This window comes from Orycteropus afer, unplaced genomic scaffold (assembly GCF_000298275.1).
Source record: "Orycteropus afer afer isolate SDZICR_OR568_19922 unplaced genomic scaffold, OryAfe1.0 scaffold00471, whole genome shotgun sequence".
NCBI classification, from domain to species: Eukaryota; Metazoa; Chordata; class Mammalia; order Tubulidentata; family Orycteropodidae; genus Orycteropus; species Orycteropus afer.
Window position 1 is genome coordinate 1,396,511 of NW_006922058.1, and position 20,088 is coordinate 1,416,598.

Sequence of the window (20,088 nt, forward strand, 5' to 3'; positions counted from 1 at the left end):
AAGAGATCCATATTTGTACCCATTCCAAAGAAAGGTGATCCCAAAGAGTGTGGAAATTATCAAACAGTATCTATCATTAATATCACACTCAAGTAAAATCTTGCTGAAGATAATTCAAAAACAGCAATATATTGACAGGGAACTTCCAGAAATGCAGGGTGGATTCAAAAGAGGACATGGAATGACGAATATCATTACTGATGTCAGGTGGATCTTGGTTGAAAGCAAACAATACCAGAAAGATGTTCACTTATGTTTTATTGACTTCACAAAAGCATTTGGCTGTGTGGCTCATAACAAATTCTGGATGACACTGAGAAGAATGGGAATTCCAGAGCACTTCATTGTGCTCATGAGGAACCTGTACATAGATCAGGAGGCTGTCCTTCAAACAGAACAAGGATATACTTACTGCATGGTTTAAAATCAGGATGGGAGTGTGTCAGGGTTGTATCCTTTCAACATACTTACTAAATCTGTATGCTGAGCAAATAATCTGAGAAGCTGGACTGTATGAAGAAGAATGTGGCATCAGGATTGGAGGAAGACTCATTAACAAACTACGATATGCAGATGACACAACCTTGCTTGCTGAAAGTAAAGATGACTTGAAGCACTTACTGATGAAGGTCAAAGACTACAGTCTGCAGTGTGGATTACACCTCAACATAAAGAAAACAAAAATCCTCACAACTGGACCAGTGAGCAGCATCACGATAAATGGAGAAAAAGATTGAATTTGTCAAAGACTTCTTATTACTTGGTTGCATAATCAACAGCCATGGAAGCAGCAGTCAGGAAATCAGACGTTATATTGCACTGGGCAAATCTGCTTCAAAAGACCTCTATTATAGCGTTTAAGAGCAAAGATATCCCTGAAGACTAAGGTGTGCCTAACCCAAGCTAGAGTATTTTCAATCACTTCATATACATGTGAAAGCTGGACAGTGCATGAGGAAGACCAAAGAAGAGGTGATGCTTTTGAGTTGTGGTGTTGGCAAAGAATATTGGAAGTACCATGGACTGCCCGAAGAATGACTAAATCTGTCCTGGAAGAAGTGCAGCCCCAATACTCCTTGGGAGTGAGAATGGCTACACCTCATCTCACCTATTTTGGTCATATTGTCAGAAGGATATCATGCTTGGTAAAGTAGAGGGTCAGTGAAAAAGGGGGAGATGCTCAGCAAGATGGATTGACGTAGTAACTACAGCAATGGGCTCAACTGTAGCAAGGATTACAAGGCTGGTGCAGGACCAGGCAGCGTCTCGTTCTGTTGTACATAGCATCACTATGAGTCACAGCTGACTCGACAGCACCTAACAACAACAGCAACAGTGTATAGCTAAGGAGCTCTGGTGGTGCTGGGGTTAAAGCATAGGCCTGCTAACCAGTGGTCAGTGGTTTGAACCTACCAGCCACTCCATGGGAGAATGATGAGGCAGTCTGAAAGATTGACAGCCTTGGAGAACCTATGGGGCAGTTCTACTCTGTCTTCCAGGGGTGCTGTGAGCTGGAATCCATTCCACGGCAGTGGGTGAGGGATGTAAGTTCAGATTTTTGGTGACATAGATAAGAAATTCTTATCTAACTCAAGATCACAAATACTTTGTCCTGTGCCTCCTTCTAGAAATTTCACAGCTTTGCATTTTACTTTGAGGGCTGTGATCAGTTACGAGTAAGTTTTGCACGTTATTCAAGTATAGATGGAGATTATTTTCTTATATGTGTATCGAGTTTTCCCAGCACCATTTGTTCACAGGATCACCCTTTCTGTAGTACTTATGTTGAAGCCACTTGGGCACATGTGGATCCAGTTCTGAATTCTCTGTTGTTCTGTTGAGATGTCGGCATCAGTTCATCTTGGTTATGTATTTTTTTTAATAAGTCTTGAAGTCAGGTAGTATCAGGCCTCCAACTTGGTTCTTTTTCAGTGTTGTTTGAGCTATTTCAGGCCGTTTGTATTCCCATGTGGATTTTAGACTCTGGCTGGCAATTTCTACAAAAAGACCATTGGGATTTTGATTGGGATTGCACTGATCTATAGACCGATTTAGAGAAAATCAGCATTTTAACAGTAGTGAGTCTCCGACCCTTGAACATGGTCTGAGTCTCTGTTTCAGTAGGTCAGTTTTCCGTCTCTGTTAGCAGTGTTTTGTACTTTCCAGGGTTCCCGGTCTCATACATCCTTTGTCAGGGTTATATCCCTGTTAAAACTTTTAACACTATTGTAAGCAGTAATTTTTCATTTAAAATCCAATTGCTTGTTGCTAGTATATATAAACACGTCAGTTTTTATGTATTAATCTCATATCACATAAGCTTGCTAAGCTCACTCAATAGTTCTAATAGCTTTTTTTAGAGATTATCTAGGATTTTCTCCATATACAATCACATATTTGAATAAAGACACTTTCACTTCTTCCTTTGTTTCTGGATGCATTGATTTCATTTTTACTGCCTTACTCACTGACAGGACCTCTAGATCTCTCTGGACTGAAACTCAATGACACAGCCACCTTGTTTCTGATCTTCAGGGCAAAGCCTTCAGCCTTGTGTTGTTGAGTCCATAGCCGTAGGTCTTTGTGGTTGCTTCCATCGAGTGAAGAGACCCCAGGTTGCTGAGAGTTAGTCAGGAATGGTGTGGGGTTTTGTCAGATGCTTTCTCTGTCAAGTGAGATGGCTGCGTGGTTTCCCTTTTCTATTTTTAATCCATTGATAAAGTTGACCACTTTGGCTGATTTTATAATGTACAGTAATTTTCTCTTCCTAGGATAAGCCCCACTTGGTCATTGCGGTGTAGTAAATTACATGATACAGCTTTTCTGGTCATAATCTTTCTAACTCTCACTTTGCCGTGAGCAACTGAGTAGCTGTGAGTTGAAGTCATCCACCTGGGGCGGCAGGAAGTAATCTTCTGGGGACGTTAACTCTCTCAGGTGTGTAAAATTCTGGTGTTGGGATTGGTTGGTTTTGCCACTCTGCCAAGCTCAAAATGAGCCCTCCTAGAGGCAGAAGAAAGCTGACTGTCAGCTGAGAGAGATGTGCTGCTGAGAGAGAGAGACGCCTGGCTGAGAGACAGTGGCAGTGGAATCGAGGGGCAAGCTTATCTGGCCCGCAGAGGCCAGGCCGAGAGGCCAAGGGCCAGAGAGGCATGTCTAAGGGCACAGGAGAGGGAAGACTGTTCCAATTGAAGAACTGTATGATGAGTGCAGCAGACTTATCTGGCCCGCAGAGGCCAGGCCGAGAGGCCAAGGGCCAGGGAGGCGTGTCTAAGAGCACAGGAGAGGGAAGATTGTTCTGATTGAAGAACTGTATGATGAGTGCGTTCTAAACTTGAATTGTAGCCTGTTGCTTCCCTAAGAAACCTCATAATCTGTGAGTTGTGTGTGGCCACTGCAGCGAATTATCCAACCCAGCAGAGAGGTGCTGGGTGCCACAGCAGGGGCAATTGCTGTCAAGGTCGGAAAGAGAGCTGGAGGCTGGCAGCATGTCTGGCCTCCTGAGAACAGGCTTGGGCTGCTGGTAGTGATTCTGTCCTCCTCTTGTGTAGTTAGAGGTCAGAAGATGCCACCTCCATGCCTGTTTAGCAGTCGTGATATCATTTTCTTTTATGCTGTGTTAGATTTGAGTTGCTGAAATTGTGGAACTTCTTGGTTCACATTCCTGAGGTACATTGGTGTAGCTTTCTTGACGTGTCTTGCTGATTTGGGTAGCAGGGCAGTGCTGGCTCTGAGTTAACTGGGCAGTGCCCTTTCTTCCACGTTCTGGGAGCATCTGTGTAGACTTGGTATCCCTTCTTCCTAAAATGTTGGACAGACTTCACCAGTGAGGCCCTTGGGGACTAAAAGTCTCTGGGGCCAGGTTCTTTTGTTTTGTTTTGTTTTGTTAATTTTTATTGTGATTTGAGTGGAAGTTTACAGAGCAAATTCATTTTCCATACAGCAGTTTATACACATTTTGTCTTACGATATTGACTGCAATTACCCACAGTGTAACAGCTCTCTTCCTTTTTCTTCCCCATAGTTATCTCTTCCCTGAAGAAGGGCCCTTTTTAAAACAGATTAGGTAGTGTTCTTCCCCTCCCTGAAATCCTAAAATTCCTTCTCATTTTGCATAGTCTGAAATCCAGAGTATTGACTTTGGACTACAAGTCCCCACATGAATTGGTGTGGCCAGGTTTTTAAGTCTAGAGTCAGTTTCTTTCCCAGATAAAGGACTACTTAGACTTTCAGTTTCTTACTGATTATACTTGGGTAGTGTGTGTCTTCTAAGGAACATGTGTTTCATCCAAGGTGTCTTAAGTTGTACAGGGGTGTTCATAGTATTTCCTTGTTACGCTTTCTGTAGACTGGTGATGTCACCACTCCTTCTGATCGCCGTCATGTGTTGGCCCCCCACCCCCATCACCAAGTTTGCTGAACTTCTCAGAGAATCCACCTTGGGCTTCATTGATGCTCTCTAGTGTCTCTCTCCCTGTTTTATCGGGTTTTGTTTCAGTCTTTTATTATTTCCTCTCCTGTATCCTGTGGCTTCCATTTGCTTTTATTTTTCTAGCAGAAGTAGCGATCATTGCCTTGAGGCCTTTTCTGATGGTAGGAGTTTAGTGTGGAACGGAAGTTACTCCCAAGTTTGTCACCAGCCCTCTGTTGCTGGACATTTAGCTTCTCAGGTTTTTGCCATCACAAACGTGAAACAATAGATACTCTTCTGTCTTTGTCAGTGATGCTGAAATGTAGGAAAGACTGGCATCTTTTCTATATTGACTTTCCTACTGGGAAACTAATTGAGGACATTTTAATTTCTTTCTGTTTTTCCTCCTCTGGAATTGTTTGTCATCATGTTAGTTTCCCATGTCGTCTTCTGTTTTTTTTCTCATGGTTTTCTGTCGCTTGTCTTCTTCCTTTGTTTACTAGAAATACTGCCAGTGTTCTGCCATCGTAGTCTTTGCTGTCTTTCGGATGACTTACTAGTGTCTGTTGTACAGTAGTCATCCCACGTAGTCCTCATAGTCCTTGCTGTCTTTCGGACCACTCGCTGGGGTCTGTTGTACGGTAGCCATCCCGCGTAGTCCTTGCTGTCTTTCGGATCACTCGCTGGGGTCTGTTGTATGATAGTCATCCGCTGCCTTTTTGGCATTCACATAGATTTCCTTTTCCTTCCAGCTCTCAATGGGATGGAGCATCTAAACTGGGTGCCTGTCTGTCAAGCCTTTCTTGATTCCCTGGTGGAAACCAGGATGTTTCTGATTTGGGTGAATTTCTCCTTTCATGGCTTCTAGGATTTACTGGCTAACATTTTGTTCAGGTTTTTGTCACCATCAGGAAGCAGGATGGTGGTGGGCAGGCTGATGGGACTGCCTGTTTGCTGTTTTGTGCTACCTCTGTCACATTGTTGGGGCCTTTGTTACAGTATCTTTGAAAAGACTACTAAAACATTCCCCCTTTCTCTCCATGGGGAGAGAGTTTACGTAGCATTGTGTTGTCCATTTCCAAAGGGTTTGAGTGCAACTGTGGGCATCTCCGGATTGGAAAGGGCCAAACTTAAAGACAACACTGTCAGTTTTTGACTGACTGACTGACTGACTGACCAATCAATATGAAGGCCCTTTGAGGCCATTTTGCTGGTAAGTCCTGGGGGAGCTAGTTCTGTTGCTGTTCACCTTTGAATGGGCACACTGTGTCCCAGGCAGCCATCTGCTGCAGGTTATGTTGGGGGGACAGACGGGGCTGCCGACAGCTTCAGCGCCGCAAAACCCCTTGGGAAAGGTCTCTTCTGGCTCAGGCCTGGAGATGCTGACGGACTTCTCAGATGCCCTGTGCACATGGTTATGTGGCTTCACATGGACACACAGACCTGGACTGTGAGGAACAGGGTCCTGGGGGGACCTTGGAGCCATGGCTGTGCCCCCTTGTGTCCAACTGAGGAGCGGTCAGGCCCCCAGCTGGATTTGCCAGCAGTCTGTATCTGGCCCAAGTTCTGAGCAGGTGAGTATCCCTCCCGTGTCTTTGCTGGTTCGCAGCCAGACTTGTCTCCACATGGTGGACGCTCCTCTGTGTGTGCATTGCAGATCTGCCATCCTGTCTCAGTGACGAAGGAGCTCTGGTCCCCAGTGTTTGTTCTTGCTGCTGTTTTCCGTGAATTGCAAGGGACACCTCTGTGATCAGAATTTTCACTTGACACAGTAGTGCCACTATTTCTCTAAACCTTCAGAGACTGTATTTTCACATTATTTGCTCATCAACTTTATACATTAAAACAGAAATGTTCCCAAGAAGAAAGGAATCCCTGCTTTTCTGAAACCTGGGATATTTCTGTTCTGAACACACACTCCTGATTTTCTGATGTTGTATGTGGACATGTACAGTAAAGTGGGTCCTGTCCTTGAGCTTTTCCAGTGGGACCCCTGAGACCCTCAGAACTGTGCTGTGGCCCTTCCTGTGCCTATTTGTCAAGGTCACACTAGTTTACTGACTTGGATTGTGTGATCAGGCTCCTGTCCGCATGCTTGTCATAAGGCCTCTGAAGGTAAGATGATTTTGTGCTGTGTTTTTTTGGCAGGACTACAAGCAGACGATGCCACTTTGCACTGCAGCAGGTCTTCCATTTAGGGGTCAAAGGTATTACCCCTGTGGGAGCTAGTGTTACCTCATCCTAGGGTGTTCTGTAGGCTTCATGTCAGATGTTGTGTAAAAGTACAGTCTCTTCAGTCATGTATTAGCAGAACTGTGATGTCTACATTTTTACTTTCTCTTGGGGAAAGCTAGTGCTCTCACCTGTTGGAACCATATAAAGACGGCTGAAATAAGGGACAGTGCACTCACTGCACTCTAGTTTCCCCTCTCAGTACAGCACATGCTGTGCTGGGGGTGGACAAGTTCACGGCTATGCTGCAAAGAACCCGTGGCACGTGTGTTACACTACAATTCAAAGCAGTACAGCGGGACAGAAAGGGTGGGCACGGACCCGAGATGAAGAACCTGAATGGGGTTGGCATACACAGGGAGGCCGCCTTGGTTTGTCTTTTGTCAAGTTTTCAGTCACAACCACCCCCTTACCTTTTCTTCTTGTTTTGAAAGTGTTATTTCCAGAAGAAGTCATTTTACAGTCTCCCCAAGTTACAAAGAACTGGAGCCCGGTACCAAATCCCAAAAATGAGGAGCAGCCCGCCGCCAAGGTAGCAGGTTCATTCTTTTGTATTTTAAAGGAATGATGTTGTGCATGTTTCTTTGTGCACTGCCTCTCAAGTTGCCGGAGCATTGGGGAAGTGTGGTCATGAGTGATCCAGAATTTTAGTTAAATACGACTAACTGGTAGTGGGACGTTCACATACGGTTACACGAGGGCCAAGATGGCTACAGTATAGTAAGTGGGAAAAAGCAGAATCGTGCGCTAGAGCCCCACTGTACTCTGACAAGCGCGGTGTCCCTGTGAGTCAGTCTGCTCCATGGCAGCACCTGGGGGGGGGGTGAAGTAGAAGGTGAGTGACTCTCTGTGCTCACTCAGCCGAGGCACACCTGTGTGTCACAGAGAGCAGCTGCAGGTGTGCCCCACCCCATCGTTAGCGTGTCTGCCTTTGGGGCTGTTGCAGAGTGTTGGTTTTCTCGTGGCGACAGCCCAGTTGCTCCGTGAAGACTGACGTCACGCTCGTCCTGCGCTGTGTGTCATGTGGACTCTCAGTGCAGCTTATAAAACACACAGCACTGATTTCATCATAGCGCTTCCAGAGAAAAACAATCTGTACCTGGAGGGGTTCACCACCACCCTCCCGTGCCATTTGGGTTTGCTCTCGTGAGCACATTTAAGCGTACGATGGGTGTAATTTTCACACTGAGGACCAGCCATCTCTGGCCACTGCCAGCATGACCATGTTAGAATGACTGCACAACCATGAGAAGCACCTTGAAAGAGACAGCAGGTCGTCATTAAATCTCCTGCTGTGGATCTGGTCTCTGTTTTGCTCTGGAAACAGAAACATGTCTTCACGGGGCGCAGATCACTGCCATCTGCAGAGCTCTCCCTGCGTCATCACCTTGGTCAACTTCAGGGGCTCGGACACTGGTGGGGCAAGAAGTGGGGTGCCGTTCAGGGCCCATCCCTGACTGGCTGTACCACCATGACTGTACGTGCAGACCCTGTCTTCATACGGATTCACAAAGTTGCACTAAAGCTCAGGGGTGTCTCCACTTCTGCCAGGATGGAGTCACCGTGTCAGGCTTGATTTCCTCCTGAAACCCTGAAACCAGACAGAAGACACAGTAGACATCCTAGGACAGCGCCCCCAGGGAGAGTACATGTGTGACCCCTCTGACTGCCCACCTTACAGGCTTGGGTGGGTTTCCAGGCCAGCAAGGGGTATGGAGCCAGGCAGAGCCCATGGGGCACTTGAGTTGAGGGGACAAGACTTGGAAGTATAGGGGACAAGGGACCCAGAGTGCACAGGGCAGAGGCCAGAGAGACCTTTGGGGGCCACAGAGGTCTCCTAGGTTCTCAGAACTGAGTGCTGACCAGCATGCATGTGTGAGTAAGACCACTGGGAAGGAGCAGAGAGTCATGCTGTGCATTCACATGATGTCAGGGATAGCTTCTGTTGCTGCAGCCAGAGCCAGAGACCCTCCTAGTTCCAGGGCCACAGGGGCAAGACTCAGGGGTATCCCCTCAGTGTGGGAGATCCTTCATGTTCACAGGGTATATGTGGGTTGCTCAGGGGCACCCCCTCAGTGCAGGGGATCCCTTGTGTTCACAGGGTATATGGGTTTGTCGGGGGTACCCCCTCAGTGTGGGGGATCCCTCATGATCACAGGGTGCTCAGGGGTGTCCCCTCAGTGCGGGGGCTCCCTTGTATTCACAGGGTGCTCAGGGACCTCTCCTCAGTGCGGGGAGTCCCTCGTGTTCACAGGGTGCTGAGGGGCCCCCCTGAGTGTGGGGGAAGCTCAGGGGCATGCCCTCAGTGTGGGGGAAGCAAGACCTCCGATGTGTCAGGCAGTTTCCAGGGGATTTCACTGTATCCCAAGAAACAGGTCAGGAATAGTGGTAGGAAAGATCGGCACCCAACTAGGTCTGAAGTTCAGTGTCATCCAGTCAGAAGTCAAAGAAACTGACAGATGAGATCTGTCAGGAGAAAGTCAACTAAAACTTGGCCAACCAGTCTGTGGAGACAGTTCTAGAGTGTCTTCCACATGTCTAAGAACGTGGAGACACGCTTGAGCATGTGATGTGGAGACGTGAGAGACACGGACTGTCCTCTGGGGAGGAAAAATCAACGTTTACTGCACCCTCTGTGCCCAGAAGTCACAATAGCTGAGGTGCCAGAGAAGGAACAGGTGGTGAACTTGAAGACCTGGCAGGGGAGACTGTCCAAGGTGAAACAGAAAGAGGAGGTGAGAGAACAAGGCATAGAGGGTCCCGTGTTGACTCGTGGGACAGCTTCAAGCACCTGACATATGTGTCATTAGAGTTCAGGGGTGGGAACGCCTTCAGAAAAGGGATGTGGGCACAGCAGCACCCAGGGACTGGGCACCTTGCCTGGTTTTCTAGTTTGAGATTTGAGGTTTGAGCCTAAAACTTACCTACAAGATAAAGCCTGCTTCTCATTAAAATATTTTTAAGATAATAAATGGCTGGAATTTTTCAAAATTTGATGCTCATAAAGCCTCATACCCAGAAAGACCGAGAACTCCGGAGTACAGTAAACATGAGGCTAACTGTCCCAAAGCACATGACAATCAGATTCCCTACAGCTGGAAAAAAGGAAATCTTCAAAGAAAAGGGCTTATGGTGTACTTGGGAATGGAGATACAGGCAGCAGACTTCTCATCAAAGAGCAGACCAGACAGCAAGCCCAAGTCTTTAACACGAGGGAGAAGCCTCAACCTAGAGGGATGGACCTAGTGAACGTTTTCTGTTTTCAAAAACAAAGGTGAAAAGGCCAAGAGACCCCTGAGAAGGTGCTTGATGCTTTGGTTCTTCCCAGTTTTCCTGTTCTAGAAATAATCATCACGGGAAGGCAAAGTGAGACCCCAGTGAGGTTCCACGTCACACCAACCAGGGGGGTCCTCAAAACATGGACAGGAGCTGGTATTGGTGAGGCTGTGAAAAGACAGGGACTCCCCCCTGTTGCTGGCAGGAGTGTGAAATGGCATGGCCGTGGTGGCAGCATTTGGAGCTGCTCAAAAAGTGAAACACCACAACCCCATGAGTCAGCAGCTGTGCTGGGTGTGCGCCCAGGAGCCGTGGAGACAAAAGTCCACAGCAGCGCTCACCCTCATTGTCCTGAGGGCTCAGCACCATGTGGGCCATCCCCACAGCGGGCTGTCGTTCAGCTGCAGGTCGGAGCAGAGTGCTGGTCAGCCACAGCTTGGATGACTCCTGAAAACTCCTTGCTGAGTGAAGTAGGTCTGACACAGAAGGACAAGCGCTGTGTAACTCCATTTACCTGCGCTATCTAGAACAGACTCATCCAGAGAGACAGCACACAGGTTGGTAGGTGCCAGGGGCTGGTGTGGGTGAAATGGGGAGAGCTGCTTAGAGGCTGCAGGTCAAGTTGGAGGGTGGAGGTGTCCCGGAACTGGATCGGGGAGGTGGTGGCCCAGCACCACAAATGGCCTTCATGCCACTGTGTGGGTCACTGTGACACAGGTGACCTCGTGTGACATGAATTTCACCTCCTTAAATCATGAGAGGAGAGATGAAGGTGAAATAGAGCTACTTCAGACATAGGAGAGCCAGAAGAGCTAGTCACCAGCAACCGGAAACTACTACACAGTCCTTCAGGCCTAAGGGAAATGATCGCAGGTGGATTAGGAGCTTCATGGAGTACTGAAATGAACCAGAATAGCTGTAGTGACTGTGTGGGAGGCTGGCTGGCTGTCAGTGCCCATTGGAAGGGGAACTGACTTTCTCAGGCCGAGTTATTAACATTGGAGGTGGAGACTTGGGGACACCCGCACCTGGGAAGGCTGGGAGGGAGCATGCAGATGGCCTTCCTGGATCTTGTTAGAACAGCGTGGCAGCACTTTCAGACATGGGTACTGTGAGCAAACCCAGCCACTGGCTGCAGGGAGGCGGCCAGCCATGACCTGCAGCACTGTCAACAGGACACAGGGCACGTCCACTGGTGCCCAGTCATGTACCTCATGGACAAAGCGGCAGCCAGCTCCCCAAAAGGCCCGGAGGGGCTGTGTGGAGCAGGCCACTGCCTCTGAAGGGCAGGCATGGCTGAGAACCAGGCCAGGAGAGCCAGGCCCGGCGCCCCTCACCCACACGCCAGGAGCAGAGCCTGGCAGGCAGGGGAAACGTCAAGATGAGGGGTGTTTTCATCAAATGAGACGGAGGCCTATGATTTGGTTTCCAGTTTCCTTCTTCACAAAATTAGGCAACTCAAATCTGGTTTTTTAAAGAACCCAGAAGGGAAACTAACCTTTCTGAGCCCAGCAGCGGTCCTGTTTTCATCGTGTTTCATGCGACCTCACTTGTGAGCTCTAGAGGCTGTTTGGGAGAACAGGCAGAGCACGGGCAGGCATCTTGCTCCTGGAATGGAGCTGGTGTAATCACAGAATTGCTCTTTCTAAGCTGTGTTTTTTCCTAAAAAGCCATTTCTCCGTGATTATTTCTAGAACAGGAAAACTGGGAAGAACCAAAGGAAACCTGTCACAAAGAGGCAGGTTGGTGCCAAGGATGTGCTGGAGACCATGGCCTTCATGACTGAGCAGAGTAAGCTGAGAGCAGTTTGGAGGGCTGGGAGGAGGATGGCCAGGAGAGTGGGGTCACCACTGGCACCTGGCAAGGCCCCCATTCTGTGGAAAAGGGCTGGAAGGGTGTGGTCCCCATGGCTGTTGCCCACAAAGGGGGGTTGTTCTGTCTGAACGAACCCAGCAAAGCCACCGCCATAGCTCTCTGACTGCAGATGGGCCTTGCCTCAGGGCTGACGGGCTGCTGAGGAGATGGGCAGGTCACATCATTAGGGTTTCCGGTGGTTCTGCTTTGCGAGAAGGGTGAGCTAACAGCTGTCATTCCTCAAAAAAGTGGGCGACCCTTCCCAGCTCTGCAGAACAAAGCCCAGACAAGTTGGTGTGGGGAGTTTGCCACCTGCTCTTGTCAGTGGTTACAAAGGAGCATTTCCATCCACGTTTGGTTGTGGTGTATCCTGTAAGCTGCCTGTACTGTCGGCGCCACACATAGGTGACAGTGTGTCTCTCCGCTTGCCATGCAGTCACTGAGGCTCAGGCCCTGACAGCAGGAGAGAAGGGCTTTTTCAACCCAGCGCTGAATGAAAATCAGAAGTTAGCAGTCAAGCGGATCCTTAGCGGGGACTGCCGCCCGCTCCCGTACGTCCTCTTCGGGCCCCCTGGGACCGGAAAGACGGTGACCATCATCGAGGCTGTCCTGCAGGTGATACGCTAGCACTCACCGACCAGACGGTGCTGGTGCCACTGTGGCTAGTGCACGTTCGTCACCCACGGGTCAGGTTGCGCTGTCAGGAAGTGCTGGAGAGTGGTCAGGTTGCCTTAGGGCAGTGTCTGCAAAAATGGGGTGTTCTGCAGAGCTGTTCCCGGGGCTCAGATGCGCGGGAATCTGGGGTTTCAGAACTAGAGCAGTCACACGGTGATTTTGCTGCAGGAAAGACAGCACCTTGACACGGCCATTCTGCACACATTCTGTTTATACTTTACTGGACGTAGGAAGGTCGTGGGTGAGTCGGCTTCTGGGTTAGATCGGCACACATTCACTGAGCTCCCAGTGCAGCACTGCGCCTGTGCACATGAGGGCACGTCCGACTCACTCTGCCACCTTGCCTGTGTCTTGTTGGCACGGGCGATGGGGCAGACACTCTCCACGTTGCAGCTGTTGGTGTCTCAGCTGAGTGGTTGGCACGTGAGCCTGCCACACAGGGCTGTGGACAGGGTGCATGCAGCATGGGTCAGCCAACCTCGGGCTGTTTGGCAGCTGGGGTTCACAGCCCTATCTGTCTGCGGTGCAGGTGTACCACGCTTTGCCCGACAGTCGCATCTTGGTCTGCGCCCCCTCCAACAGTGCGGCAGACCTGGTGTGCTTGCGGCTGCATGAGAGCCAGATGCTGCGGCCTGGTACCACAGTCCGCGTGAACGCCACCTGCAGGTTCCAGGAGGTGAGTGACTGCAGGGCCCTTACTGTGCTGGATGGTTGGACAGACAGACGCGCTGCTGGTGGTAGTGTTTCCCTCCTTGGTGTTAGCTTACATATCACGCCTCCTCTGTGAGCAGCAGAACCCCCAGTGGATCCTCATGTCACCCCGGACACCCTCTTCACTGGCCCCAGGGCATCAACTCTTCCTGTCTGTTTCATTGGTTTGGTTGTTAGTGTCCCTTTAGAAATATGGAAGGGTCTTGATTTACTCTCAAGGGCGGGTATTGCTGCAAAAAGGAACTGGGCTCCGGAGAAGGTATCAAGGAAACTATCTGAGGTGGGTCTGCAGGGTCCCACGTGCGGCCTTTGAATCATGGGAAACCACCGGATGTCTCCCTCAGAGACGCCAACCCTGAATCACTGTTCAGTCGTCACTAGGACGGCAGCAGCGGGGCGGTCTGCCATTCGGTGTCGGTGGGTGCCTCTCCACAGACAATCATCGACGCCATCAGACCTTACTGCAGAGACGGGGAAGACATCTGGAAGGCTTCACGCTTCAGGCTGGTGATCACCACCTGCAGCAGCGCCGGGCTCTTCTACCAGATAGGGTTGAGGTGAGCAGAGCCACAGGCCTCACAGCGGGCTCTGTCCTCCTGGAGCTTCAGGGGCAGGCTAGAGTGATCAGAGGAGCGGGGGTGGGCCTGTGGGACCTGAGGGGCATAGGGGGGCGGGACACGGAGGGCAGGGGATGGAGCTGGGGGCGGGGGCAGGAGTAGAGGGCGGGACCTGGGGGTCAGGACTACAGGACGGGACCTGGGGGGACAAGGAAGACAGGACCTAGGGGCCGGGGGCAGGACCTGGGGGCAGGGGTGGGAGGCTGGGATAATGCAGCTGCTGTCTCATTGAGAACATCTTTGGCCGTAGGGTCGGGCATTTTACACACGTGTTTGTGGACGAGGCAGGACAGGCAAGTGAGCCCGAATGCCTGATCCCTCTGGGGCTCATCTCGGAAGTCAGCGGCCAGGTATGGCTCTTGTGGTGTTTGGTGTCTGTTGTCTTCCCTGCAGGGACGAGGCCTGGCTCAGTCTCTGTGTAGTGCCACCAGTGCACGAGCAAGCTGGGGACCTAGGGTCCTTGTTCAGTCACAGACCAGGAGGAACAGGGTGCTTCGCTAGCTTCACTCACAAAACTGGAGTGAGGTTCTGGCTGTTGGGTCCTGTGAGAGCAGCAGTCCTGGGACCTGTGGCCAGCACAGTGGGACTGACAGTGGATGCACAGTGGGAGGGTGCCCTGCCGGGAAGGTGGGCTCTCAGTCCCTATCAAGAGCAGACCCCACTGCTGTCACAGCTGCCCTCCGCTCAGGGTCTACTGGCCCGTCCCCTCAGGGTCTCCCAGCCCAGGAGTGACACAGGCTATCAGTCTCCTGCCATCACACCCTCAACAGCAGTAGGCTGGGGCTGCCACTTGGCATCTGCTCTGAGTCCCGTCAACAGACTACAGCCCAAGTTTAAACCCCTTGTCTCATCTGGGCTGCTGAGGCCACCCCAGGGGCAGAGTCCATGTGGAGGCCCTGGGAGGAGAGGGGCCTCAGACATGGATAGCCATCAGGTGAGAGGTAGATACAGAGTTGCTGTCAGCGTGGGGCCCTGGTGCCAGAACTGCCCCAGGAGGGAGGCACTAGCAAAGCACTGAGGGAGGGCCGGGGCCCCTAAGAGGCTAGTGGGGTTGGAACCTAGCTCACAGGAGGCCGGAGGGAGAGCCCAGTGGTCCTGTGTGTCAACTGTTTCTTGTCTGTGTTAGCAGATGCTGCCCTGGCCCAGCCATGGCCTCCTTATGTCGGCAGCCAACTGGGGTCCCCCAGCCCTCACCTCATCTTTTAGCCAGCGGTCTGTTTTCCTCACAGGGCCACCTCAGCCCTCACCCTCAGCCCGGGACCTTCCATTCTCCTTTCATGGAGCACCTTGCCTCCTTCCTGGCCCATGTCTTTCTGTGTCATGGGCCAAGCTAGGTGCTGCCAACGGCCTCACCCCACCCCATGCTGTGTCCACAGATCGTGCTAGCTGGGGACCCCATGCAGCTGGGGCCAGTCATCAAGTCCCGACTGGCCATGGCCTACGGGCTGAATGTGTCCATGCTGGAGAGGCTGATGTCGCGGCCGGCGTACCTGAGAGACGAGGATGCCTTTGGTGCTTGTGGCGCCTACAACCCCCTGCTGGTGAGCTTTCCTGCTGTCACACCACACTGATCACCAACACAGAGCTGCTCCGTGGCCCATACCGTGGTCCAAGCGTTTTGCCCCCAGAGGCACCTCCGTTCTCACGCCCCATGGGGAAGGGCCTCTGCAGGATGTGGGGAGTTCACATTCCACAGAGAAGGCGCTCTGGGGGGATGTAGGGGGCGGCACGCGCCTTGGCTGGGCTCCTTTTCCCGTGCTGGCGGCGCCCAGGTGTTCTGGGCAGTCTGCCACTGGAGCCAAGACTCTGGATCTGGTCTCAGGGTTGCTGTGTGATGGAGGAAGGTGAGAGACAGTTTTGTAACTTACCTACAAGAGAGAATACCTGCTGAGGGGGCGGCAGGCTGGGGCTCTGCTGCCCAGGATCTTGCTCCAGGGAAGGGGCTTGGGGTCTGATGTGCAGGGTGTCCCTGCATACAAGGGTTGAAGATCCTGAATCTCCATGCTCAGCCTCTAACAAGTGAGTCAGGCGGAGCCGTTTTCCATCCTCCTACAACACAAGAAACCTATTTCCGTCTGAGCTCATGTTAATAGTATTGGTGCTAAACAGAAAATGTTGGGCCAGGTGACCAGCCTAGAACCTGTTCCTGATTTCTAGCCTGAGCCCTTTGTCCCACTGTATACATGAAGTGGGACAGAGGCTGCATGGACAGGCTGTGTCAGGCACAGGGACAGGGCTTCCAAGCTGACAAGGCACAGAGGGCCTGCCAGTCGTAGGTGCGAGGCCCACAGGAGATGTGAGCCCCACGAGTGTCCACATGGCCCTCTGGCTGCTTGGCGGTGGGGGGTTCTAGCCCACAAAGTGGGAGTGAGTGTATACCCAGGGGAACCATTGCCTGGCCGTTGGGCTGTGCACCGAGCGAGAAGCGAGCAGAGTCCCTCTCTTCCTGCACCAGACTCTGCATGCATCTGTGCGTGGTCTACCCTGGTGAACCACATGTCCCCATAGGTCACCAAGCTCGTGAAGAACTACAGGTCCCACTCAGCTCTGCTCGCTCTGCCATCCCGACTCTTCTACCACAAGGAGCTGGAAGTCTGTGCAGATCCCGCCGTGGCGACCGCTCTACTGGGCTGGGAGAAGCTGCCCAAGAAGGACTTCCCGCTTATCTTCCACGGGATCAGGGTAGGTCCATGCGTGAGCATGACAGGCCAGCAGAGAACACCCATAGCAAGAGTTGGCTTATGAATGTAGGGGACCACTGCTAGTCCCCAAGAGTAAAAACCATGAGAAAGGGAGACACAGGCCCCCTGGGCCCCATGGCCCATGATGCTGACTGCTATGGGTAGATGTCAGTAGCAGGCAGGCACAGAGGGCTTCCTCCTGAGACAGACAGACAGGAGGAAGAGGCATGGTCTGGCCAGACTGGCCACAGGGAGTGGACGCAAAGGGGACAGAAGGCTGTGCATCAGGAAGCCACCAGGAGCACACAGCCCCACTGTCCTGGTCACTTTTCAAGAGTCAGAGTGCCAGCTGGAGGAGTCAGGGGAGTGGGCACTGTCACCAGCCAGGCCCAGCTAACCGGGGCCCCTCCTTTGAGAACTCACAGAGAGGTAGAACCCCAGTGGGTGTGGGCCGTCACCTGCCAGGGCACCTCCTCCAAGGACGTGTGCTGCTGGCCAGGCCCCTCCACGGTCTCATGAGTGAGGTCCCCAGTGGGCTGCATGGGTGCCTGGTAGTGAGCAGAGTTGCAGGGCTCAGCACGGTGAAGCAGAGCCCAGGAAGACTTGGGCTGTAGACCCAGAAATCAGGGTTTATGTTAACCACCCCCAAGACAAGGGCACAAGTTATTGTTCTGAGATGAGACAGCATTTGGACTTGAGGGCCAGAAATGCTGCTTTCAGAGCGTCCCTGGACTGTGTGTGCCTCTTCTCTGCAGACCAGCCATCAGGGAGCGGGAGCCCAGGTACCCGCATCAGCTGCCTGGTGACCACCAGATACACACGGGACTGCTACAGTGCATGCTGGTCAGGTGTGGTCACCGGACTGGCTGCTGTGGGGGAGGTGCGTTGCAGGGGTGCTATGTGTGCCCCTTTTTGGTAGCAGAGGTTCAAGGAAAGTGTGGTGAGGCAGACGCCTCAGGATGGTCTAAGCAGGGGGGCACCACCTCATTGGCTGGCCGGCACTCCTCAGCCCTGCTTCCCCACCCTGGTCACCGTCCAGAGCTTCCCTTACATCAGCAAGCAGTTAGGATGTGGAGTTAGGGGAGCACAAGGCTGTCCTAACACACAGAAGCAAACCTAACAAGGTCTGAGCAAGAACGCTGTAGAAAAATTGTAACACTTTGCTGGAGTGCAGAAAACAAGATGAATATTTCCTGTCTGTGAACAGAGACCATTGTTTTAAAGGTGGCAGTACTGCCCAGCTTGGCCTGTGTGTCTGGTGCCCTCCAAGTGAAAGTCACGGTAGGCTTCTTCACAAAAGACTGGCTCTCCAATGGCATTGTGCATGTGCCGAACATTTTAGGCAGCTCACTGTACTGCAGAGTTGTAAACGAAAGTGCTCATCTGGGGCCCCTGGGGTCAACAGGACGTAGGAGTGGAACAGAGTGGAGTCCGACATGATGATAAACTGAGTGGATGTTCTCCAGGAACCTCATCTGTACCAGGCTCCAACCTGGGCCTGGGGACGAGATGGGACAAGGCAGCCCCGTCTTCTCTCCATCTCAGCAATGCTGGCAGGGCCACGATCAGACTGTCCCTCTTGCCCACCTCACCCTGTCACCTCTTTCAGTCTCCCTCTCTGGACAGCAGAGGGTATTCCCTCTCAGGAGTCTCTCCTGACCACTCCATATCACAGCCTGCCCTGTGTAGGTCCAGAGGACCTGTTTGGTCACTGCCCATCCCCAGTGCCCAGAGTGGTCCCTAATGTAACAGGAACACAGTAATGGGGTAAGTGGGTCCCTGTGGGGTGGAGCTGGACTGCAGGTATTCCCAAGACAGGCCCTGAGACAGCTGTGGCCCAGCTGTCAGAAGGAGCTGAGGCGTCCTTCATCCCCCAGCCCATCTCCTGTCAAGTCTCCATGGGTTCCCCCAAGCAGCAGCAGCGTGCCCAGGAAGTGTCTGCCTGGCTCTCTGTACAGGTGCACATCCTCAGAGAGCTGCTCAGTGACCACCGTCACAGAGGTCAGGCCCACGAGGAATAAGCTTGTGGCAGGGCCAGGTGACAGGGTGTGGGGCCATCAATGACTTAGATGCGTCTGCCTCAAGGATGAGGGTTGGCTGGATAGGTTGGGGGCTGTGTTCCGTGAATAAGGAGGGGCAGTCCCAGGCAACGGAATTGGGTGGAGAAGGGGCTCTTGAGTTGGAGGGTCAAAATTGATCAGGCCTGTGCTGGCTGACACTTTGGGGCGGGAATCCTGGATGCAGGAGGACGCATATCTAGGAGCTGGGGTCATGAAGTCATGGGGAGGGGTCTGACACAGATGGTCTAGCTGCTGAGACGCTGTCCAAAAAGCTAACAGCCACCGCGACGCTGCAGTGCGATAGGGTGCTTCTGGGGTCTTCCTTGCTGTGATCTCTGAACTCCCACCAAATGACTGGGTGGGCTATACAAACTGGGTGGGCTATACAATTGAAGTGCCGTGGCCTACCAGGAGATTGGACAGCTTGCTAATAATAAGGTACATGTCACCCTTGTTGGAGTGGGACCATGCAAATAAGGTGTGTGGAACCCTAACAAGGCGATTGGTCAGTTGCCATCCCAGTAGGCTTAAAATGAGCCATCTCAGGTGGAGCGGAGACCACCAAGAAGAGATGGAAGCACAATGTGTTGTTTAGACCAGGGGTCCCTGTGCTGGGAACCTTCTAGACCCAAGAGCAGAGAACCGTAACACTGGAGATACCACAAGCTGGCAAGAAGCAGCGTCAGAGAGATGACAGCAGCAGAAGCAGCAAAACCAGGAGACAGCATGGCAGGCTTCCCGGCCCCCAGGGCGATAGAGCTGAGTGCCGTTGGGCAGTGCCGTTGGTGGACTGGGGTGCATCTGGGCACTTCCTGGTGGAACTCAAGAGCTTTGTAATGCTTGCCCAAGTCAGGCAGACTGAGCCGCCTGCTGAAGGGCTGAGGGCCAGGGAGAGGCTGTCCCACCAGAGAACGGTGTTCTGAGCTGTTCTCATCTGGAGCTGTGACCCCTTGCTTCCCTGATAAACCCCACGAGGAGTCTGTTCTGAGAGTTCTGTCTGGCCATCACAGTGGATTACTGAACCCAGCAGAGGCACAGAGAGGCCGTGGGATGGGGGCTGTGGTAGGAATTGGTGAAAAGTTTGGAGGGTGGCGACCTCATGGTACAACCTCAGGTTGATGTTGCTGACAGTAGTTCTCCCCCTCAGGACATCAGACGAGGTCAGCTCCCCTCACACCATTCTTTCAGATGTGTTCTGGGGCAGGGCCTCCGGCCTCAGCCTTTTTTGTCAGAGTGCATTCCTGTCAGACTCATGATTAGAACCTAATTCTGATGCAGTGAACAGGACTGACATTTATACAAGGCTCCTGACAACCATTTTGGATTTTAAAGTGATAGCATTCTCATTCGGATTCCAGGGACATAAGAACAGGCAGTGAGGCGGGAAGCAAGGAGAGGACAGAAAAGGCAAAGGGGACCGGAACAGATTGAGGAGTCAGCCGCAGGGACTCAGGTGAAGAGAGGAAACCCAGACCACACCCCACAAGGAGGAAGGCAGGGAGAGCACAGAAAAGGCAAAGGGGACCGGAACAGATCGAGGAGTCAACCGCAGAGAGCCAGGTGAGGAGAGG

General features: G+C 52.0%; 1 protein-coding gene across 1 annotated transcript in view; it reads left to right on the plus strand.

Annotated features, from left to right (window-relative positions):
• The window catches only part of MOV10L1 (Mov10 like RISC complex RNA helicase 1), a 75,624-nt gene that overhangs the window by 45,166 nt on the left and 10,370 nt on the right, over window positions 1-20,088 (plus strand). The window contains exons 14-22 of the mRNA XM_007954761.1: window positions 6,560-6,618; window positions 7,078-7,175; window positions 11,614-11,710; window positions 12,210-12,388; window positions 12,978-13,124; window positions 13,595-13,716; window positions 14,027-14,126; window positions 15,153-15,317; window positions 16,285-16,458. Of these exons, the coding sequence (XP_007952952.1) occupies window positions 6,560-6,618; window positions 7,078-7,175; window positions 11,614-11,710; window positions 12,210-12,388; window positions 12,978-13,124; window positions 13,595-13,716; window positions 14,027-14,126; window positions 15,153-15,317; window positions 16,285-16,458 (1,141 nt within the window). The remainder of the gene's footprint in view (window positions 1-6,559; window positions 6,619-7,077; window positions 7,176-11,613; window positions 11,711-12,209; window positions 12,389-12,977; window positions 13,125-13,594; window positions 13,717-14,026; window positions 14,127-15,152; window positions 15,318-16,284; window positions 16,459-20,088) is intronic.